A 24,821-nucleotide genomic window follows, 5' to 3' on the forward strand; every position below is an offset into this window, starting at 1 on the left:
TAATGCCGTACAACCAAAATCCCCCCCTAATACATGACCCCACCCAGTTACCGATCTTGCAATCGTTTCTTCATTTTTAATTTCTAATGAAAAAATCGCTCTTAGCATCAACGTTCCCGTAAGTCTCCCCAGAAAGTATTATAATAAAAGAACTTGCACATTAACATGTAACTGAAATAAAAAAGATTTTGAAAAATAAAACGGCCATGTTATATTGACCTTTTCTTTGAATATGTAATGAATGGCTACAATACCACAATCCTCGAGGGGATATACCCTTGCCATCCTTTCTGGGGTTCCCGCAGAGCCAACACAAAAAGCAACACCTTAGCACTATGGAATATTTGATCACATTTTTGGCCAACATTAATTTCGGATACTTCTAATCTAAACAAAAAAAAGCTGATTTTGTGATAGTGTTTGTATATTAAATTATTTTCCAAAAATTAACAATATTAATAACCATTGAAATTGTAAAAAGTAAGCAACCGTCTCCCTTATATCATAAGATTACTTAGAAAAAATTTAATTTGTAATTACAATTATCTAAACAAGAAAATATTAGCTAAAGATAAAAAATAAGGAAAATTTTAATGATAGGTTTATTCGAGTGATTCTGTTGTTTCCCCCACCAGTGGTAAGAAACACAGAATAAAAGACCACGCCTTAAAGTACTAGGACTATAAGGTGAAACATTGTGTTCTTGCTTTTCCTTGGCTAATCAATCAGCTGTGAGTCGAGTGCGGACAGGGTGAGGCAACAGATAAGCCTAATATACGAAACCCTGGATAGTTCAAGTGAGATTGAACTAGTCAATCAGCTGGCAATGATGAAAAGTCATTGGTCCAACGTGACGGACACACTGAAACTGCTTGAAAACAAGTATGAGAGAACTGCCATTGATCAAGATGAGGCAGACATTCTGCAATCTGATGTTGCCGCACTAGAGATGGTACTTCAGAGGAAGTTGGAATAGTTCAAAAGTTCCAACTACGACGGGCCAGAACTCCCAAAAGTGGACCTTCCAACGTTCAATGGAATTGCGAAGGAATGGCCAACATTTTACGAGCTTTTCTCTGAACTAATAGACAGCAGGAAGGATCTCAGCAACACAAGGAAGCTGGGATATTTAGGAGCCTGTGCAAAAGGAGAAGCTCAAATGGTGGTTAGCTATTTGATAACGGGATCAGCGGCTAGCTATGCAGCCGCGTGGGAGCTTTTCTGCAAACGCTATGAGGAATAGCAGAAAAATATTCTCCCAACACTTCAACAAATTAATGGAACTGGAGTGTTTGTTGCCCCATGATGAGAAAAATTTAGGGTAGTTTTCGGATACTGCGACCGAGAGCATATTCATCATAAAGCAAAAACGAAAAATAGGAAGCTCTGCCGACGTAATTTTAGTTGAAATTCTGCTGCGGAAATTTTCGCCAGAAGCCTTGCAGTTGTATGGGAGAGAGAGAGAGCTGGGAGACTCTCGCAAACAGGCAATGGCAAGGCTTATGCAAATGGAAAAGAAGTTTCAAAGAATACCTTAAGATGGGACATATGGAATTTGTAAAGACAACGGGTCAAGATAAATACTATTTACCCCATCAAGCAATCATCAGGCCTGAAAGCTTGACTACGAAGCTACGAGTAGTTTTTGACGCATCCGCAAAGACGACAAATGGACTAAGCCTAAATGACGTTATTATAGCTGGTCCTAAGATTCAAAAGGATGTATTCGATATTCTAATTAAATGGCACCAGTGGCAATATGTTATGGTAGCTGACATTGAAAAAATGTATCGCCAAATAAAGGTTGCTGAGAAAGACCGAAAATACCAATATATCCTATGGAGAGATGATTCAAAATTGCCGATCAGTGAGTTTAAGTTAACAACCGTAACTTATGGCACCTCGGCAGCACCTTTCTTAGCATTCCGATGTCTACGAGAGTTGGCAGATCGCTTTTGCCAAGAGGATAGCGTCTTAGCAGAAACAATTAGAGACGACTTTTATATGGATGACCTCATAACTGGTGGAGACACAGTCAACGAGTGCTATGAACTTCAAAGGAAATTGAGACAAGTAATGGAGAAGGCCGGCATGCATTTGCGAAAATGGGTTGCAAATGACAAACGTATTTTAGCCGACATTTAGGACGACGGTGCTACGGAGAAAATCTGCATTGAGGAGAATGAATCGATCAAAACCTTAGGACTTCAATGGGATCCGAAGAAGGATACATTTACGTTTTCGGCAGAAAACCCAATGCTAACACGCATAACAAAGCGGTTAGTGTTATCACAGTTGTCCAGAATTTTCGACCCACTAGGATGGTTGGCACCTGTAACGATTCAAGGTAAATGTTTCATTCAGGAACTGTGGAAGTTACCGATGACTTGGGACGTTGAATTGGAGTCCAACTTAGCTAACTGGTGGATGGAATATGCTAAAGGTCTATCATATTTAGAAGAAATTAGCATTTCACGCTGGACTGGATCCTCCAAAGGTATTATGGAGCTACATGGATTCTGCGATGCATCAGAGAAAGCATATGCAGCGGCTGTGTATACAAAAGTAGGCGACAGAGTTACTTTCCTAGCAGCAAAAAGCAAAGTAAATCCTATAAAAAACAGGAAAACAATTCCATAGTTGGAATTATGTGTTGCGCTTTTATTAGCAAAGTTATTAGCGAAAGTGCAGGCTATATGGAGCAACAAGATTACAACGCATGCATGGAGTGATTCGCAATTACTATTGCTTGGATACAGAACAAGCGCAGCAAAGATAAGTTCGTCAGAACTAGAGTGGAAGATATCAATAAACTAATTCCCAATGTCAAATGGAATTACGTTAAATCAGAACAAAATCCAGTAGACGTGGCTTCAACAGGGATATCACCGCAAGCTCTTAAAATCTGTGAAATTTGATAGAGAGGGCTGAATTGGCTATCTATAGATGCACAACACTGGCCCACTCAAAAGGAATCGGAAATTGTTGTGGTATCCACATTGATAAAATCCGAATATCTGCAAAACCATCTTTTATCGAAGTATTCATCGATCGACAAACTTCTTAGAGTAATGGCTGAGAGGAAAATCGCAACAGCCGTCACATCTTACGGTGGAGGAATTAAAGTCAGACTACTCAAAAACAAAAGACCATTAAAACCAAAGAGTAAGTTATAGGCGCTAAATCGTTTTTGGATAGTGATGGCATACTTCGAGTTGGTGGACTACAAAACGCAGTGATTCCGTATAATGTAAAACATCCAATTATACTGGATAAGTCACATTTGACTTGGTTAATTGTAAAGGATGCTCAAAAAGAAACTCTGCAGGGCGGAATTAACATTATGAGAACTTATAATTAGAGGAAGTTCTGGATATTTAAGGGAATGTATTGTATGCATACGATACAAGCAAGAGATGCCCAGTCAACTGATGGGAAATTTACCAGTTTATCGAGTAACGGCTGATTGCTCGTTTCAAAATACTGGAATCGACTACGCCGGACCGTTCCAGATTCGCTGCTCAAAGGGAAAAAACGTATAAAGGATACATTTGTGTACTTGTTTGTATGGCAACAAAAGCGATACATCTGGAAGCTGTTAGCGACCTTTCGTCAGACAAATTCCTGGAGGCTCTTCGACGGTTCTTTGCAAGACGAGGCAAGAGTGAGAACATATACTCAGATAATGGAACAAACTTCGTAGGAGCTTCAAAAGTATTGAACAAAGAATTTGTAACTGCCATTAAAAACAATAATGAGTTAGCACCTACACTAGAAAAAGAAGGCATCAAGTGGCACTTTATTCCCCCGGGAAGCCCCCACATGGGAGGTTTATGGGAAGCCGGTGTAAAATCAGTGAAGCATCACCTTAAACGAGTTATTGGTGAAAACAGCTTTACATATAAAGAATTTGCATCGCTGCTATGTCAAATCGAAGCAGTGCTAAACTCGCGCCATTAGTCACTGTAAGGAGCGAAAACAATGGTGAGGACATATTAACGCCGGGTCATTTTCTGGTGGGAAGACCTCTAATTGGAGCTCCTGACCATTTTGAAGAAAGTAAGACAATCAGCTCTTTGGATAGATGGAAGCTTATTCAAAGCATCAGCGGTGATTTTTGGAAGAAATGGAAAGAGGAGTATCTGGTGTCATTGCAACAGCAAACCAAATGGCGCCAGGTAAAGCCAAATCTGAAGGAGGGACAGCTGGTTCTTATAAAACATGAAAACACCCACCCTGCACGATGGCCAATGGGAAGAATCATTAGTACGACTAAAGGACAAGATGATAAAGTCCGGGTAGTCACGGTTAAAACAAGCGATGGGGAAGTAAAAAAATCGATAAACAAGATCTGTCAACTTCCTGTTAGCAAAGCAAAACCAGCTGGAGCTGCAACGCCATCTATAACGGAGTCAATGCAGCTACGCAAGGACAAGAAGCAGCGAGTTCCAAAAGGCAAAAGGAATGGCACTGGAAGCATAGCTACTGTGCTATGCTGTTTATTGATGTTGCAAGCTACAACTGCGACAAAAAATTCGGAAGAAATTCCCAAAGAACTTGGAAAAATTTACGACATCGACGCAAAAGCTGCAGTTATGGTAAACAAAATTGGTAAAATTGAAGTCGCTACATCCAGTTGGCAATTACTGTTTTATTATGACATGCAAGCCTATTTTGATGTCATAAAACAATCAGAGGACTTCCTGGAAAAATCCCGCCTGGTTTGCAAAAAAATGGGAGACTTCAAGGACTACTGCGATTTCTTCGGCACGACAATACGGACAAAAATTGACAACATAAAAGAAAAAGACAAAATACTACGGCACTGTACCAACCGAAAGAAAAGGTTTATACTGTTCTTTGATATCGGAAATGCAAATAGAATACAGGAAAATATGCAAACGATCATAAAAAACGAAGAACATCTAATGGAATATGTTGACAATCAGACCTCGGTCATCAATGCCACGGAAGAATTAGTAGGAACAACTACGATAGAAGCAAACCGGAATTTGGGAAAACTGACCCAACAAGTCAATATTTTTGCAGAAACCATGAAGGAGCACTTTATGGTATATAAGGAGTCAATTAAATTCCTTATGTTATCAAATCAAGTGCGAAACTGGATTGAAGGGGCAGAAAGCCTACAAGCAACAGCGATCTCAATGGTAACGGACATTAGTGAAGGAAGAATTCATCCTACACTAATTGCGCCTAACAAAATGCTGGAGGAGCTCGAAAAAGTTAAGCAAAAATTAGGACGAAAACAAATGCTACCGGGTGGAAATTCAGTTATACAATTACCACTGATCTATAAACTGATGAAGGCACAAGCTATGTTGAAGGATAATGTCCTATTCATTAAAGCAAAAATGCTGATATACAACAATCAGGAAACGGATCTCTTTGAAGTAATCCCAATACCACTGTGGACAAACGGAACAAAGCTTTTTCCGAAATTGAATTCTAAATATTTTGCGTTCAATACAGACATAAACGCATATCAACTAATGTCTGAAATAAAAATTAACCAATACCAACAAGAGGATTCGACAACATGGCTTTGCGAAAGTAATTGGGCATGGAAAAACGCGGATGATCACTCTTGCGAAATATCTCCATTGAAACCAAGCAAGGCACACTCATGCGAAATGATGGAATTCCAAGGCAATTCGTTCATCAAAGAGATAAGTGGATCCAACCGTTGGCTATTTAGACTGTTTCGGAATGCAACAGCTAATATAATATGCAACGAACAGCATCAGGTTATAAGACTGCATTATACAACTACTTGCAAGATGCACAGCAATATTAGGGGATACAACAATAATTACTCCTCAAAAAGTAATTTCGACAGCGTCTGAAATGTCTATCTTCCCCAGTATACGAATTATAGATGACAAGGAGACATGGAACGTGGTCCCGCTGAAGCACTTGAATGTCAAAAATACTAATTACCTGCAAAATCTCTTTATAATATCATTGAACTTTTACAAAGCCTTTGAAAAAATGGGGGGTCCCATTTTTTATTATTATTATTATTTTTATTATTAAATACGTTTTACATTTTATGACAAACAGGAAATCATAGCTAAAGGTACTCCCTTTCAATAGATAAATACCAAATTCTTTACATATGTTGTAAATACAAATGCAAACCTAAATAAGAGAGAACGCTATAGCCGACACTCTGATACCCGTTACTCAGCTAGTGGAAGTGCAAAGGAGAGTCTTCAACACTGACAGTTTTTTGCGGCTTGTGGGCGTGGCAAAAAGTTTTTTGGCTAATCGATACAAATATACAAGACCAACACAAAAATGAAAAAATATCAAATTATTTTTTAGAAGTGTGGGCGTGCCAGTTTTTGGCTGTTTGTGGTCGTTAGAGCGGGCGTGGCAACATGAAACGACATACTTGCTCTGGAGTCTGTATGTTTAATCTCAACTTTATAGCTTTTGTAGTTATACGGACAGATACCCGATATTCAGCTAGTGGAAGTGCCAAGAACAGTTTTTGGCGTTTTGTGGCGTTAGGGTGGGTGTGGCAAAAAAATGTCTTGCAAATCGATAGAAATTTACAACACTAAAAAAAATGGAAAAAGAACAAATGAACTTGCGCAGCCTCTGTCTCTAGAACGTATATGCCTAAGGCATATCAGACAGGCGGGCGGACGGACGGACATGACCAGTTCGACTCGGCCATTGATCCTGATTAAGAATATATATGTATATGGTCGGAAACGCTTCCCTCTATCTTTTACATACTTTTTAACGAATCTAGTATACCCTTTTACTTTACTAGTAAAGGAATAAAATAGAAACCAATAACACAAAAATCCTAATAGTTTTAATATCAGCTATTTTTTATGAGTCGAAATAACTACTTAATTGTAAAGCGAAAGCAGAACGCTAAGCCAAAGGTGCAAGCGCGAACCAAATACCAAATAGAGAGCGCGCAAGAGAGCAGAGCTTAGATAACGAAAGATAATCGCACAGCTGAGGTGCCGTAGAGCTTTATTGTGTCGACACTAACATTAAACAATAAATACAACTACAGCAACAAACACATCACAATCAAAATACAACACAACATGCACACCCGCCATAACTATCAATTAACTTTACCAATCCCTAATAAAATTTCCTTCCCAACCATCCATTTCTTTGCACAGTTAGCTCGGTGGCCAACAGAATAGCAAGCTATAGCGTAACAAGCGAAACCAGAAAAATCAAATTAGGTCTCTTCTCCCCTACTTCACTGTCCTTTCACGCGAGATAATAGTCATATGCGAAGCAGAAAAGACCACTAAAAAACCTATGAAGAGCACAAACGGTCTGGTAAATACACTGATTGGCATTATCAGAAAGGGTATCTTTCATATAATTCCCCTCGAAAGAGGGAATTTTCGTTAAATTAAACTCCTAACGAAAACGGAAGACAGCTACAGAAAGGTTACAAAGTTCATTCCGAAAACTAGATACGCTACATTGCCTACAAACTTAAAATCAGCAAGGGATGAAGTTAATTAACCCTGGTGTAACGCCCGAAGAGGTAACTGATACGCTACAGGAGAAGGGATTCACCGCCAAAAGCATTTTCAAAATTAAAAGCAAAACGACGCAGTCGCAACGACTTAGGAATTGGATGAATTGGGATCTAAATGTCTAAGGTATACTGCTGAAGATTCATTACGTAAGTTTGATAGCAGTTGTCTAAGCTCAAAAGCATCAGGGTGGTGAGTTTATTGCGAGCAGTGAGGTTTCGTAGATTCCTTTTAATTTCAATTTTTGTCGAATTTATTTCAAGAGGTACAGTTGTTTTGGGTGTTAATATTTGGGAGCGCTATTCGTATTTGTGCAGCACAGCCAATATATTGTATTTGTTAAATTCTCTACAGCGTAGTCTACCTCCTCTCCTGTTTTTAACAAGGCTAACAGTGGTATTTTATGCGGTTTTTCCCACATATGGTCCCTAATATTGAAAAATTGTCTTAGGTAACATCAACGTTTCCCGTTATTCGCATGTGTCATTATGGGATTCCAGGGAATGCCACGAGCTCAGTCAACTGTTATCTTTTGACTACCTGTTGGCCAATATGGAGCCTAACCAGTTGATCAGTTCTTATTTTGTTGTTTCGTAAACAATCCGGATCCCTTCGGATTAGTCAATCGTGAACCCCATTATGTGTGTTTGCCATCCAACAATAAATTTTGTTCCCAGACCTTCACAAATTTTAATAAAATAAAGCTTTTTTATGAAGATTCTTGGTTTCTTGGCTGTTATTGATACACTCAAGTGAATACATTTAATATCAATTGTTTAAGATTTTTAGGTTAAGGGCTTGCTTGACAAGGAGCCCTGCTCCTTCGTGAGCATAGTAATTTTTTATTAAAAGTGAATTTATTTTATTTACAAACATTATTGGAAAGAGCATTGGCATTCCATAATCCTAAGCTTACAAATATTTCTATATTTTTTTTACAAGCTATATATCATGTAAAGTATGCCCATCTGGTCATTCTTCCCGTAATCTCTTTCAAAGATGTACAATTCAGCCGATAGTGCACTGCTCTGAATCATCAGCTCGTCGTTGTTTTTGGCCAAAAGTAAGCTCGGGCGGCACCCACTTTGAACAGAGCTTTCCATACCAAAAAATTCATGAATCATATAAAGTACATGTTCAGTTAATATCTTAAGAGTATTTATTTAATTTCAGTTTACGATAATTCATTTTGTGGATTTTTTTGATATTTTCGTCAATAACAACCTCCTTTTTGATGGTTGTTTTCCTAGGGCAGTGTCCGAAAACTCAGTATCAAGCCAATTTTTAGAATCAACTGTATTTTTTCCCCTCAAATAGCAATATTGTATCAACACGCGAAATTCTTTTTATTCATTTTTTTCACAAGACCCAAAGTAGCTTCACTCAAAACTTTAAAACTTACAAGCTAATGAAGACATGATTTTTAAAGGATTGGGATTACTAAAAATCACATGGATTTCATTTACAAATATTTATACCCGTTACTCGTAATGTAAAAGGGTATACTAGATTCGTTGAAAAGTATGTAACAGGCAGAAGGAAGCGATTCCGACCATATAAAGTATATATATTCTTGATCAGGATCAATAGCCGAGACGACTGGACATGTCCGTCTGTCCGTCCGCCTGTCCGTTCGCCTGTCCGTCCGCCTGTCCGTCCGTCTGTCCGTCCGTATGAACGCTGAGATCTCAGGAACTACAAAAGATAGAAAGTTGAGATTAAACATACAGACTCCAGAGACAGACGCAGCGCAAGTTTGCCGATTCATGTTGTCACTCCCACAAGCCCGCCAAAAACTGTCAGTGTGGAAATTTCTCCTCGCACTTCCACTAGCTGAGTAACGGGGAACTTGACTATAGCGTTCTCTATTGTTTATTTTTTTAATTTTCTTGTAAATTTTTCTCGATTTGCCAAAAAACTTTTTGCCACGCCCACAAACCGTGAATTAGCCAGGAATTCGGGTCATCTTTTATCCAAATTCCTCTGGTTCAGTCCGGCGAACTGTGCTATCATTGTCCCCACTGTGCGGCTTGGCCTCTCCGCCAGGTTCTCCTGCGGGGTGTATGGTGCCGCAAACTGCTGCTTAATTCTCATGTCGTTGAGAAAAATTTTGAAAGCCCTGCTCGTAAACTGCACGCCGTTGTCACCAATTTCGCGACTATGCGTTCCCTAATGTTTTTCTGCAACATTTACGCCATGACTGCCCAGGGCTCTTTCGGGATTTGCATCAACATTTTTCCCGCTGCCTAACGCCCTTGCGTCTCTCTGCATTTCTGGCCAGTAGTACCGGGCTGCCAGTCGCGCTATTGTGTTGCGACTTCCCAAATTGCCGGCTGCCACCACGTTTAATTGACCCTTTCTGTACTCGACTACAATGTCATATTGCTGTAGCTCCAACGCCCATCTGACAATTCTTCTCAAAGGGCTTTCTATCTTGTTCACTCACTTCAGTGCCATGTAATCCGTCACTACCCTAAAATGGTAGCCCTCCAGATATGGCTTTAATTTCCGAATGGCCTACACAATTGCCAAGCACTACTTCCCTGTTAAGTAAATTTTCTCAGCTCCGTTTAGTGTCAGGCTGGAGTACGAAATAACTTTCTCGCCATCTTCTGTATCCTGCGTGAGGATCGCGCCAATCCCGTAGTCGCTGGCGTCCGTTTGCAGGATGACCATTTTCCGAAGTTGGGGAAAAAGGTCCTTAGGTTTGCATTCTTAAAGCGGCGGAACACTTCCTTGAGGTTTCTTTTGTGTTCGTCTAGGCTGCGATCAATCACGATATTGTCATCTTGGTACCCAAAGGCATGTGGAGACATTTCCGGTCCAATCATCTGATCCGGTGCCCGTTGAAATGTGGCCGACGCGGAGTGTAATCCAAACGGCATCACTCGCCCTTGGGACCGTGAAAGCCGTGAACCGCCGACTAGATTCTTCTAAAGGTGCTCTATAACGGCTCTATAAGTCACACTTCCAGAAGTTCGTCTACCTATGCATTAATCTCCCCTTGAATTTTCGGATTCTTGAGGTAATATCTCTGCTCAATCGGTTTATCATCAAAGGCATGTGCTTGGTTATACTTAATGTTGCTGGCTGTCCTCCAGGTCTTCGCTTACAAAGCTTGTTATTGCCCCGGTGTCGATCGTGGCCTTGTATGTGTCCCCCAAGTCCCCGCTGCGGACAGGTGCTCCTCTTCGATTAATTATATCATTTTACTCTATGAGGAAAGTATGTAAAGTATGTATTCGCTGAAAAGTATGTAAAAGGCAGAAGGAAGCGTTTCAGACCATATAAAGTATATATATGTTCTTGATCAGGATCAATAGCCGAGTCGATCTGGCCATGTCCGTCCGTCTGCCAAAAACAGCTAGTGTTTAAGTCTCTCCTTCGCACTTCCACCAGCTGAGTAACGGGTATCAGATAGTCGGGGAACTCGACTATAGCGTTCTCTCTAGTTATTTCTACAGTTAATCGTTTAGCTATTGGCATTGGATAGCAGGATAGACCGTTTTAAAAGTCTCGATTTTTAAAGTTATGTCGGATAAGTTATCCGACTTCATTGATGCCTATTTAAGCTGGCTGTATCGATAATACAGCTAGCGCCAATTACCGAGTACTTGCCATGATATAAGCAATTATGCACATAAGGTAAAATATTTAAGCTAGATATATTAATGATAAAAATAAGATACAAATCTTTTTCGCCTTTACTTTAATTGGCTTTTGCTAATTTTCTTTTCAGAAATTCTCCACAGAAAGAAATTTATGTAGAATTTATGGGTGCACAAATAAAAACCCTGTCATTTTTGGCGTACATTGTTCGAATATTTCAGGTAATATAATATTATTTTTGATATTGTTAAACAGAATGATAAATGAATTTTAATTTTAAATATAAAAAAGTAAACTTTTATATTGTTGATCTAATAAGCTTCTTTATTAGCTATTTTTCGAAAAATGAAAGACGAGTAAGTGTGTAGCGATTTCGAACTACTATGGTTTATTTGTTTTTTCGAACGAGATGTTGCATCAATGCGCATTTGCATAAGTTACAAAAGCTATTGATATGGGCATCTTAAATGCAGATCGAACGGCAGATTGCTAACCAAAGGTGCTAGGACGACGGTACAACATAGAGACGAGCTTAGATAAGAAAAGATAATCGCACAGCTGAGGTGCCGTAGAAATAAATTGTGCTTCCAATGTTGGCAATGAAGAAAAACATAAGTTTAATTTGTAACTGCTGGCGGTTACGAAACCCGACATATGTATATTAGTGCAAAAGGTATGTACAGCGTCCGCCATCTAACATTTTTATACCTGTTACTCGTAGAGTAAAAGGGTATACTAGATTTGTTGAAAAGTATGTAACAGGCAGAAGGAAGCTTTTCCTACCATATAATGTATATATATTCTTGATCAGGATCAATCTGGCCATGTCCGTCCGTATGAACGCCGAGATCTCAGGAACTACAAAGTTGAAATAAAGCATACACACTCCAGAGACATAGACGCAGCGCAAGTTTGTCGATTCATGTTGCCACGCCCACAAATCGCCCAAAACTGCTACGCCCACACTTTTGAAAAATGTTTTGATATTTTTGTATTGGTCTTGTAAATTTTTTCGATTAGCCAAACCACTTTTTGCCACGCCCACTCTAAAGCCCAGAAACCGCCCAAAGCTGCCACGCCCACACTTTTGAAAAATGTATTGATATTTTTTCATTTTTGTTTTAGTCTTGTAAATTTCTATTGATTTGCCAAAAATCAAAACAGGAATAGCATGTCTCTTGTCAGATATGCTAAAAATAGGGTTTGCAGAGAGATGTAGTCAGACCGAGACTCCTGCAGGAAAGAACTCCTACATAAAATGTGTAACGCGACGCACTTTGCAGCTAAGTGAGGTTGATTGAGGACCATGGTGAATTCCTGGGTTAACTATACAAGATGTTCTTCTATGTAAGTATATAAGTCAAGGAGGTACAACCGTGAGCAGGATCTTCGGGACAGGACAAGTCTCCGCACTTAGATGAAGGTAGCTGCGGACAACGCGGTAGTGTTAAGGTGCTTCCTTCAATGCCTATTGATATAAATCCTGACGTTGACCCGGCAAATTCGATGGTGTTTGAAAATGCTAACCCAGTCCCGTCGAGAAATCGTGTGTTTTGGTGGATAGCAGTGAATTCTACGACGACTTCGCATAGGGCATAATATCCAACAATGTTTAGACCTTTGGATGTCTTCGTTGAGAATGCACCTGTATGCTACTAGTTCATAGATCTGTTTATTAGTGTTGATGGGCAAACCGTAGTAAGAAGCTGTTATTGACATGCCCATTCAGTTTTCGGAGCTGTTTATTTGTTCGCGCTTCGCTTTTTTCTTTTTTCACCAAGTTAGTTTCTTATATTTTAATGTTTCTTGTGTTATTATTCATTCGTTTGACAATTAGACAAACACTCTTCCATCGGGGTAATTGAAAACCTATTACTAATGATGGTAGTGAAGATAGCTTTGTCATCAGAGAAAAAAAGTGCGCAAATACAGCGTCTCTAGGTCCACCTTAAGAGCATTTTGCCCCGCATATGGCAACTTGTGTATATACATATGTTTTGGTATCCGTATCGGGTTGTGGTAACACTTATTCTATGTATCAAACCAACGCCATTCTAAGAAGAAGATTCCCACATTGTAAAATCCCAAATGAGAAGACTTTACTCGTTGAATTTTTGTAAGAAACTGATTTTATTTGGAAATATCTTCGGTTTAAATAGGTGTCATGAGAATCGGATCTTAAAGTAAATGGCCTAAGCAGAGGCCTAAGTAAATAGTCCTCGCCTTATCGAGGTCTCACGCTCCGCCACATCTGCCTATCTTGAGCGGCGAGAACCTTATCTGTGGTCTCCCACTAAGGGACTATTTTAGGAGGCGGGGAACGATCTCAAGTAGTAGATTACATGTTTTAGAGCACTGCACCCATGTCGCCTTAAATACCAAAATCCTAAATATAAATTATCGCTCTCGATTCATTTACATAAGATATGAACGGAGACCAAAACTGTAAGTCTTTAAATATATTCGTGTTCATGTGTGAACATTCTGCCAAAGGTCCAGCAAAGCTGAGATGTACATTTGTATATTAGTTGCATTTATAACAGTAGTGGACTGTATTTATTTGATACACGTTCATTTATTTTACAACTAAGATTTCAATGGCCCTAGTTTTCATGGCTTTTAATTTTATTGAATTACAATTATGGTTTTTATTATTTTTAATTCAACAATTTGTACTCAATTAACTTATTTTAAACATTTCGCTTTTTCTATGTAGAAGTACATTTATTCTTGAACAACAATATAGTGGACTGCATATTTTTTTTTTTTTATATATGTATAATTTTATTTTTTATCAATATATATTATCAATAGTAATCTTTATAGTACTGGCAACGGACCTGCACAGGTTATTGCTTGCATTTTTTGTTGAACAGCACATTTCCGTATGAAATATATTATTAATACTACCATTATTATTAAAGCAATAAATAATCCAGCATGTCCGGAAATATGATGGAAATCGAAATCTTTCAATTTTTGATGATTCTCTTTCATAAATTTAATTTCATTACTTCACTAACTTCTCCTATATAAGGTGATGATAATAATTGGCAACTAGAATTTTATCGTCGGTTCTTGCCGTACAATATGGCGCAATGCTTAAAACATTAATCTGAGGCAAAGCAAACAATTCGATTTGAGAGCCAGTACATTGCATTGAATTCACAGGAACCTTAAACATCCAACTACTTTTCTTTTCTAACTCTACCCAGTAACTTTTAGAGTCGGCACCGGAATAAGCCTGAACAATTTGGATGGATGCCTGCTAAACAGATGCACTTTTGCACTAATAATCAATTTATCGTCGATGAATAAACCCCTGGCTGTTAACAGTGTATACACCTCCTTAAGTTCCGTACCTGACTGTTTTCCTGGAATTACTAGATTCTCCGAAAGACTCTGTTGAATTTTGGCAATTTCTTTTTTAAGCTGATTTGGCCTGAGAATATTTGTATTTAGCCTACCGTGATTAATATCAATCAATAGGCTTATAATACCTGTTTGAATTTTTTCGCCTTCTTCAATTAATGAGTATAGCTGTTTCGTAACCATAAAGAATTTTATTGATTCCTTATAAACATAATATTTTTCCTTAAGAACTTCTGTCATGTTCTCAATTCTTATTTGCATACGTTTAAAATTTGAGTTAACATCTTCTGTTGTTCTCTTTAATAGATTAGAAGTTGAATCAACCACAGACGTTTGTTTTTGAATTAGTTTATCAAGGTTGTTCTGGTTATCTAACAAATTCTTCATATTTTCTTCTAATTGCTCTCTATCATCTTCATCCATTATACCAAATAAAATATGATACAAGGAACCCATAAATTCGAAAGGCTTGCTTCTAGATCTAGACTGCATCATAAACAATTTATTGTTTTCTTCAAGTTCCGATAACTGACTTTGCATATTATCTAAAACTAGACTACATTGCTCTTCAAAGCTATGAAGTCTTTCGCAAACTTTCCTCATACTTCGTATAAGGGCATTACCCTTTGTTATCATTTTAAAATATGGATCCATTTTATAATAGATAACCAAATTCCAAGAAGTACTCACAATCTCAACATCTCCTAGCGGGTCTAGATATATTGCTGAGGTTTTATTTATTTTGTCTATTGAATATCTTGGTGCAATATCTTTAGGTAATGCGCTAGAAACTTGACAGCTTAACACAAACAACAACATTGCCATGATGATTCCGATCTTGGACATTCCCGATGTCGCTCTAGTTCGACTTTTTGGCTCCTAGTCAGCCTCATTTTTGTCAACAGACTTTATTCCTTCCAAGGGACAAATTTTTGTAATGGGATATATCCTTCCTGCATCTTTACTTTAGCCACCCGGACCTTATCATCATTCCCTTTATGGACTTTTTCCACCTTTCCTAAAGGCCATCTTGCAGGATGACAATTCTCATCCTTTAATAAAACTATTTGCCCTTCTTCTATATTAGGAATTTCCTTTTTCTATTTATTCCTTTGCTGGAGCGTATGCAAATATTCACTTTTTCACTTAACCCAGAAATCTTTCCTCATTTTTTAGATAAGTCTCCACCTATCCAAATTTCCGATTTTTTCATCATCCATAGGTTCGACTATTTCTAAAGGCGGTCTTCCAATTAAAAAATGACCTGGTGTTAAAACCTCTTGTTGGTCTATCTCACTAACTATAGTGTATAATGGCCTTGAATTTAAGCATGCTTCTATTTGACATAAAAGAGTTGACATTTCTTCGTAAGTCAAAATAGTGTCGCCGATTATACGCTTTAAATGGTATTTCATTGACTTAACCCCAGCTTCCCAAATACCTCCGAAGTGAGGTCCTGCCGGGGGAATAAAATGCCAATCAATCCTGTCCTTTTCAAGCTGCGCTGCAATCGTTATATTTTCTTGTATTACATTAAATAACTCTTGATCTAATTTTCTTGCAGCCTTTACAAAATTTGTTCCGCTGTCTGAATAGATATTGGAACATTATCCCCGTCTAGCAATAAATCTTATGAGTGCTGCTAAAAATGCGTCAGAAGTTAGATCGCTTACCATTTCTAAGTGTATGGCTTTGGTGGCCATGCAATCGAATAAGGCAACGTATCCTTTAAATGTTTTTTGGCCACGATTTTTTGAACATTTAACATAATAAGGACCTGCGTAATCTATTCCAGTATTAAGAAACGGGAATGTCATCGTCACTCTATATTTTGGCAAGTTACCCATTATTTGCTGAGCTGTATTTTGTTTATACCTTGCACACTTTACACATTCTCTTAAATACTTTTTCAACGAATTTTTCAACACGAAAATCCAATACTTTCTTTGGATATAGTTTCGCATAAGGTTTATCCCTCCATGCAATGTTTCCGTATGAGCATTTTTTATTAATAAGCTTGTTAGGTGGCATTTTTCTAAAATGATTGGATGTTTAACATTAAATTCTGCATTGGAGTTTTGCAATCTTCCTCCAACTCTTAGAACCCCATCCTTGTCCAAAAATGGATTCAATGACAATATTTTATTATTTGTCTTGATTTCCGTTTTGATTTTAAGGCACTTTATCTCTTGCCTAAACTGGTATTCTTGTTGTTTCTTAATAACAACTGTTTCCGCTATTTTTATCTCCTTTACTGAAATAATTGATGAATAGGCTTTATTTTTTGTTTTCATCTGCACGAATCTATTTATGTATGCTATTATACGTATAAGTTTTTCTATACTGGAATACCTTTCTATTAATTCGTAAATCGGATCATCTATTTCGTCATTTAATACCGTATTTATTAAGACAGGTTCTGCTACAGACTGCTGCCGAGGCCAAAGTTCTTTTGGGTCGGCTAGCCATTTCGGACCTTTCCACCAAAGATCACAGTTGATCAACTGGTTAGAATCCATTCCCCTGGATGCTAAATCTGCTGGATTATCCTCTGACTTAACATGATTCCATTCAGTATTTTTTAATTTCCGAATGTCATCCGTTCTTCTTCTTATAAATTTGATCTTACTTTGACCACTGTTAATCCATGCTAAGGTAATATTAAAAGATCTCCTTGGCAAAAAGGGCAAACTGTTATAGGATTTGGATTTAGGTAGTGTTGGTGGGTTATGTTTGTGTGTCCTAGTCGAAGTCGTATTATTTTTATTTGGTCGAGTCTGGTCCAATTTTGGCGAGTTTGTTTAAGGTAATCGCAGGTGTGTGTGTTATTTATGTTAAGTGATTGGTACCATTAATTGCAGTTTATAATATTTTCTTTTTGTTTTGTCGCAAGTTCAGCTTTAAGATGTCTTTTTATATCTGTGTTGTTTATGTTTGGGGTGACAATTAGTGGCATATTGCTTGCTGATTTTGCAGCTTGATCGGCAAGTTCATTTCCTATTATTCCTGAATGGCCAGGAATCCACATTATTTTAATTTTAGGGGCATGTTGTGTTATTAGGGATCTGATTCGGTTTGGGTAAAAGCTGTTGTTATTGGGGTTTTTGATTGAGTCTATTGCTGATAGGGAGTCGGAACAGATAACAAATTTACCTCTTCGGGTTTTAATTAGTTCTATTGCTTCTAGTATGGAAATTGTTTCGGAGGTGAGGACGGATGAGTATGGAGGCAGTATGCCCTGTTTCAAGATGTTTGTGTCAGTTGTTATGGCGAATGATATAATGCAGTTAATTTTTGAACCGTCGGTGAATATGAAACTATGTGGCTTTAGTTTATTTTTTGTGTGTTTGAATAATTTTCTGTATGATTCTGGGGATGTTTCTTGTTTCTTGTGGCCTCTGAGTGATGTGTCTATTAGGTTGGGGAGGTCCCATGATGGCTTGTATTTATGGAGTTTTATTGGTTTGTAGGGTAGGTTAAGTTCTAGGCTGAGTTTGATTGTGTGGTCTATTATTGATAGTGTTTTCTTTTTAGATTTTTTGTGCTTAACAAATTTGTGAATTGGCGTGTTTTTTCGAAAAGATTAGGTTTTGGGGTAGCTTGGCTATTTGAAGGTCTCGTTTCATTTCTAAAGAGGGAACATTTGACTCGTAGAGTAAATTATTTATTGGGGTAGACCGATAGGCTCCGAGGGCTAGGCGGATTGCGGAGTTAAATGGTGTTTTTAATTTGTTTAGAATGCTTTTGGGAGCGTGGCCGTATAGAAACAGGCCATATTCTAATTTGGCGATGACCGTTGCTTTTGCTACATTAAGTAGTGTATACGTGTTGCAATTGAATTTGAGACTGGATAGACATTTTATTATGTTTAGCTTATTGTAGAGTTTGGGTAAGAGTGAATATATGTGTGTGTTCCATTTATATTTGTTGTTTATAGTTATACCTAGAATTTTTAGGGAAGTAACGGTAGGAATTTGGATGTTGTTGCAGCTTACCTTGCAACTACAGTGATGTTTTTTACTTATGTGGAGGTGTTGGCATTTTGATAGGGATAGCGATGCCCCTGAGTAGGAGCCCCAATTCCCTATATCATTTAAGAGGTTGTCTAGGCTGATGTTTGTGTTTTTTTTAAATTTATTATAAGGAAGAAGTCGTCGGGGTATGCGTTAAATTTTATTTCTTTGTATAGGGATATGATATTAGATAATTTATTAAAAGCTATGAGAAAGAGTATTACGGATATGGGTGAACCTTGGGGGATTCCATTGGATAGGGGTAGTGGGCTTGTTGTATGCGGACCGACACGGACAATTATTTTTCTGTTAATCATAAAGTTTTTTATGTAGTTTATAATTTTTGGGCCTGTTTTCCATTCCTGCAGCTGGTGGATTATGGAGTGCACACCTACTCGATCGAAAGCTCTTGAAAAGTCAAGAGTGACGAGGGAGGTGTGCATTTTTGACTTCGTTATGAGATAGTCTACATAGAGTAGACAGTCCGAAGTCGATTTGCCTTTTTTAAATCCAAATTGGTTTTCGTTAAGGAGGTTGCTATGTGTCACCAACCACCAGAGTCTTTTAGCTATAATTTTATCTAGTGGTTTTCCTATACAGCAGTTGAGAGAAATGGGTCGGTAAGACGTAGTTTTAGTTTTGTCGGTGTTAGGCTTGTTTTGTAGGCTTGAGGTAGGTGGCTATTAAATATTTCATTAAATAGTATTGTTATTCTGTGTTTTGTTGTGGGGGAGCTATTTTTTATCATTTGATATGAAATTCTATTGAGTCCTGGAGCTGATCCTTTTAATGTTTGTAGCGCTGAGATGAGTTCGAGATATGTTTTTTTCAATGGTTTGTGCTATTGGAGAGGGGGTATAGTTGTGTAGGTTGTTTCTGTATTTATTGTTTCGGAACTCCTCTGAAAAGTTCCAGTCGCCGGAGAGTTCAGAAAAGTGTTGTGCGAATATGTTAGCAATTTCGTTGCTAGCTAGTGTCGTTTCGTTGTTTTCTGGGCTGGATATGGCATGAATTTGTTTTATTGGGTTAAGTCCGCAGAAACGTCTTATATTGGTCCATATTTTGGATAAGGAGGGTAGTGGGATTGATGGTTGAGGTAAAAGAGCTGGAAGCTTCTTTTTTTCTTTTTTTTAATTCGTGCCTAAATTTTGCGTTTTTACGTCTCTAGTCAATAATGTTTTCTAGGGTGATTGTACGGTTTAATTTTTTCCAAGCAAGTTGTTTTTGCTTTCGCAGTTGGTCGAGGTGCTTGTTCCACCATGGAACCCTGTAGGGATGTGCGTTTGGTGAGGTTTGTGGGATTGAGAGGTTTGCGCTATATAAAATAATTCTATTGATTTGGGCGGCTTCTTTGTTTACGTTTTGGGAGGTAGGGTATTTCTCGTTTATTTGTTGTGTATGTGCGCTGTACTGGTCCCAGTTGGCTTCTTTCAGTTTAAAAAAGGGTCTGTTGAATTTTTGTGTATTAGTCGTTGGGAATAGGGTCGTGATGATAGGAGAATGGTCGCTGCCATGGAGATCGTTTAGAATTTTCCAGTTTGCGTGAGGGGCTAGGATTGGAGAGCAGAGTGTGAGGTCGATATGTGAGTAAGTATTGTGTGTTGAAAAGTGTGTGGGAGATTTGTCGTTTAGTAGAATAAGGTGTGTATTGTCGATGAATCTTTGAGTTATTTTCCCTCGTGTATTTGTTGTTGGGTAGCCACAAGACGGGTGCCGACCATTGAAATCTCCCGTAATTAGAGATGGTATTTGCTGAATGTTAAATGTGTTTAGGAGTGTCTGGTCAGAAATGTTTTTGGTAGGGGAGATGTATGTGGAAAATATGTTTAGTTTTATTTTAGATTGTATGTTTATGGCTATTGCTTCTGGATCGCTTGTGATATTGAGGATAGTGTATTGGATTGACTTATGAACTAGTAGTGCTACGCCCCCAAATCTATTGGTGGCTATATTGGTTAATAGCTTATAGTTTATTGGAGTTGGAATGATATTAATGTGTTGTATGTGGGTTTCTTGGAGGGAAATTATGTGTGAGGAGTATTTCTTAATGAGAATAAGGAGTTGGCTGTAGTTGTTTACATATCCTTTTAAGTTCCATTGGATTACAGTAAGGGACATTTGGGAGGAGATAAAAGTTTATAACTTAGTTTAAGGGTGGTGTTGACGGTTTAGTTTAAGTTCTGTATAGGGCTTAAGATTCTATATGGATTCGCTATCGCTGTTGTTAGTGTGTTTCTTTTTGTTTAGAGTTTTGGCCTTTATTTTGGATGCTTTGAGGTTAGTAGATAGGTTATTAGACTTATCTTTTGAGAAAATTTTTATTTTTAGGTTCTCTGTGTGTTGTGATGAGTATGGCGTAGATGTGGGGTGGTCAGTGGGGTGGTAAGTATCCATGTCTTCTGGTTTGTCGTAGCAGTGATGGTGGTGGTGTTGAAGCGGTTGGTTTGACAGAGGAGTTGTTTTGGCTGGTCCAGTTGTTGTTGTCTTCGATGAAGTGGTATGCGCTGTTGATGTGGGTGTGATGTACGAATTTTGCGATTGGATTGTGTGTGTATTTGTGTCGATATTAGGTGCTTGAGTGTTTGTTTTCATCTGTGTTGTGCCGTTTCTGAGTGTTTTGGCATAGGAGTCTCGCAATTGGAAGCCGTGTCGTTCAAAATAAATACGTTGAGCAGTTTTATGGTCTACTTTTTGTGTGGTTTTAATGGCTGTTAATTCCTGGTTAATTCCTGGGCGTTAGAGTGGGCGTGGCAAAAAGTTTTCTTGACAAATCGATAGAAATTTACAAGACTAAAACAAAAATGAAAAAATATCAAAACATTTTTCAAAAGTGTGGGCGTGGCAGTTTTGGGCGGTTTGTGGGCGTTAGAGTGGGCGTGGCAACATCAATCGACAAACTTGCGCTGCTTCTATGTCTTGGAAGTCTGTATGCTTAATCTCAACTTTCTAGCTTTTGTAATTCCTGAGATCTCGACGTTCATACGGACAGACAGACGGACAGACGGACGGACAGGCGGACATGGCCAGATCGACTCGGCTATTGATCCTGATCAAGAATATACATACTTTATATGGTCGGAAACGCTTCCTTCTGCCTGTTACATACTTTTCAACGAATCTAGTATACCCTTTTACTCAACGAGTAATGGGTATAAAAATAAATTAAAAGTGTTCTAAGTTGGAATACACGTTTTTTGAAAATATGAAATTTCTATTGTAATTTTATTAAAACTTGTGGACTATATCTCATAAAAAATTTGAAAACTTAATTGAAAATAATTTAAGTAAATAATCTTGTACTACAAGGGTATATAGGCTTCGACTAACTTCCATTCATGCTTTGTGTTTCGTATCTAAGTAGACTGTGACCCCCAGCGTTTTTTATTACGGTAGTTTAATTTAATTATTTATATCTTCCTATTTTGGTCTTATTATAGGAAGTGGTAATAGCTAGTTCTTTATCTGTAACAAGCGGAATGCTCAATCTGATGAGAAATTGTCCCAAGGAAGCCGCTCATCTCCGAAAAGAACTTTTAATTGCTGCTCGACATATATTTGCTACAGATTTACGTCAAAGTAAGTTTTAAATTTAAAGTTGTATAATCAAAACAAGATTGGATAGTATTTATATAAACTTTATTAACTAAAAGTTATTATACATTGAACTAAAAAAATGCAATATCTGAAATTTACTTATTCCGAATAAAAAAATTTTAGATCTTGTATTTGCTTTGATAAAATCATCGTTTATATCTTGAAGAAGCAGGGTCGAGAAAATGGAAAAGATGACTTTTTAAATTTTAACGGCTTGCTCAGATAGTTGGTTTGTTCGTCCCACCAAATTTATTATGTGTGTGGATGCCCGACCAAAGGGAAGACAGGGTTCCAGATTAATAAGCTAACCAATGGACCAAGCAATGGACTACTGCAGTCCTTGCCGTCTGCTGCGCGGCGACGCTTCTTCGTTTTCCTTCGTCCTCGACAGCGGAACGCGTGCCGGTTTAAATGAGATCTGGGATGTTATGCTGGCGGGCCGCAAGCTGTGTCGTCCGTTAGATCGAACCAAAGTTTCTCCAAGAACCACCGTTGCAACTCTCGAAAGCGCTCGTCTGTCAGGACCTGTTATGACTCCTGTCACAGGGCACCAACCACTGACTCCGCAATCTCCTCCTGTCCCGTTGATCCCTGCGTTCCCTGCGATCCCTGCAGAACGGAGACTGCACTGCTTTGGACGTCCTTGTATGTCCGCCTCGATAATCACTGACTGAACTCACTATGATTCTTTTCTGTTCCTACTGTCGAGCCGCACGTCCGCGTCGACTGCGCCACTCGCGCCCGTAGAGAGCCTAGTATCAGCAAAGAAGGCTAGAATGCCGGAGGAGTAAAGGCCAGCCAGGTCAAACCGTAAAAAATTAACCATGTGTTGATAAAAAATGAACAATGCACTCATGTATAAGTATACAACTATCCTGAGTATTTATAAGATGTAGAAAAACGATACTTACAGACTGGAAAGAAAGTCTGGCGTTAGTTTGGGCAGTCGAAAAATTATATTTTTTTTTAGCCGGACTTTTTATAAGCCGATCGAAACCATTTTTAGCCAACTCCAAAACCTCCGATTGCTCTTACGTCTATAAGCATTCAAATTCAAAGTCTTATACAAAGCGGGTAAAGAAAATATTTCGGATGCCCTGTCCCGACTATGCGAATTTTCATCTACAAATTCTGGTTGGCGGGAAAGTGAAATTAATATATTTCGGGTTTTTATTAGCCACACTTCCTAACGGGAAATACGTCCTGGTGTTTATCGGCTATTTTTCCAGGTATGTGGAATTAAAATTCTTACAGTCCATATCGTCCGAATCGATTATCTGGGCAATGAAGGAAATATTTTTCCGACTGGGTTTCCCAAAATATCTAAGAACAGATAATGGAAGACAATACATAAGTACCATTTTTGAAAAATACTGTGACACTAATGGCATAACATTAATAAGGACCTCTCCATATTGGCCTCAAGCGAACGTCGATCCCTAGTAAAGAGACTTAAAATTGCTCATCTTAGAAAGCCAATTATCGACAAGAAATTCAAGACTTCATATTAATACACAATGTCACAACACATAGCACTACAGGTAGCACTACAAGTAGAGGCAGATAAATGAAGAGGGGCAAAGGTGATAGATATTGAGGTGGGCGACCAAGCCCTAATGAAAAATGTAGTTTTCCAAAACAAGTTGACGCTCAACTATGACACAACAACATATGAAGTAGTCGGGAACTACCATCAACACCATAAGGCAGAGACTACCCCACAAAACAGCACATTTTCTGGACCTGGGTTGAAGCTAATAAAAAAAGGAGGGATATGGGAACCGGTGCGAGAGAGCGGTCAGCCAAGCAACGAGAGAGGCAGCGGTTCTCTCTCTCGGACCGATCACGCTGATGAGCAGTAGGAAATCAACCACCTTACGAGACAGACATACACACATTGTGCAGTCAATTAATTAATTTTAAAACTAAGATATATGGAAATTTTCATTACCCAAGCGGGTTAACAGCATTAACACCATTGTTGGTTACTCGGCATCAGCCAAAGGATACCGTTTGTATGATGCAGCGGCTCCACAAGTGGTGTCCTGTTTGACGAACATCATGTGCCATCAAAAGCCGATTCAGTGCCAATTGATTTAGAGGAACCTGGCTAGCCGGATGAGCCTGATACTGCAGAAAACGTTTTGAGAGCACCAATCACTACGAAAGTGCCTAAGCCAAAGATATGGAAGTACTGGATGTACCAGAGGACCGGGCCGGAAAACTTGGTTGTCCAAAAAAACCATTTAATATCCTGAGCGCTCTGGTTTCGGATACGTTCTAATTTCATCAATTGCAAAGAGACTTTGAGCAGTACACATGCGCCAGAGTGGCCATGGAGAGAGAGTACAATTCACAAGTTGCCAATCACACTTGCCGGTCGCGGACTTGCCAAAGGGTCAGCAAGCCATTGGATGCAAGTGGGTTTTTAATGTAAAGCGCGATAAGAACGGTCGCATAGACCGCCTCAAGGCGCGACTGGTGGCAAAGGGGTCCTCCCAGCAGTTAAGTGTTAATATTCTGGAAACTTTTTCGCCGCTTTGTCGAATTGAGGGTGTGCGGCTTATGATTGTACCAGCGGCGGAGCTGAAATTACATCTAGCCGGAAGGATACCTAATTGCAAAGAAGAAAGAGTAATTTTTCACTAACCCTTGTATATGTTGTTGACGATATTCTCATAGCCTGTCA

The 24,821-nt window shown here is 38.6% G+C and overlaps 1 protein-coding gene across 7 annotated transcripts in view; it reads left to right on the plus strand.

Moving 5' to 3' along the window:
• Positions 1 to 24,821, plus strand: part of LOC6539180 (transcription-associated protein 1) — a 175,759-nt gene that overhangs the window by 31,557 nt on the left and 119,381 nt on the right. For all 7 annotated transcript variants that reach the window (XR_006245116.1, XR_005560210.1, XR_005560209.1 and 4 more), the window contains exons 5-6: positions 11,284 to 11,374; positions 21,976 to 22,114. Coding sequence is in view for 4 of the 7 variants with exons in the window: in XM_039371065.1 (XP_039226999.1) it covers positions 11,284 to 11,374; positions 21,976 to 22,114 (230 nt within the window). In the remaining 3 variants the exon portion in view is untranslated. The remainder of the gene's footprint in view (positions 1 to 11,283; positions 11,375 to 21,975; positions 22,115 to 24,821) is intronic.

The sequence above is a fragment of the Drosophila yakuba genome, chromosome 2L (genome assembly GCF_016746365.2).
Source record: "Drosophila yakuba strain Tai18E2 chromosome 2L, Prin_Dyak_Tai18E2_2.1, whole genome shotgun sequence".
NCBI classification, from domain to species: Eukaryota; Metazoa; Arthropoda; class Insecta; order Diptera; family Drosophilidae; genus Drosophila; species Drosophila yakuba.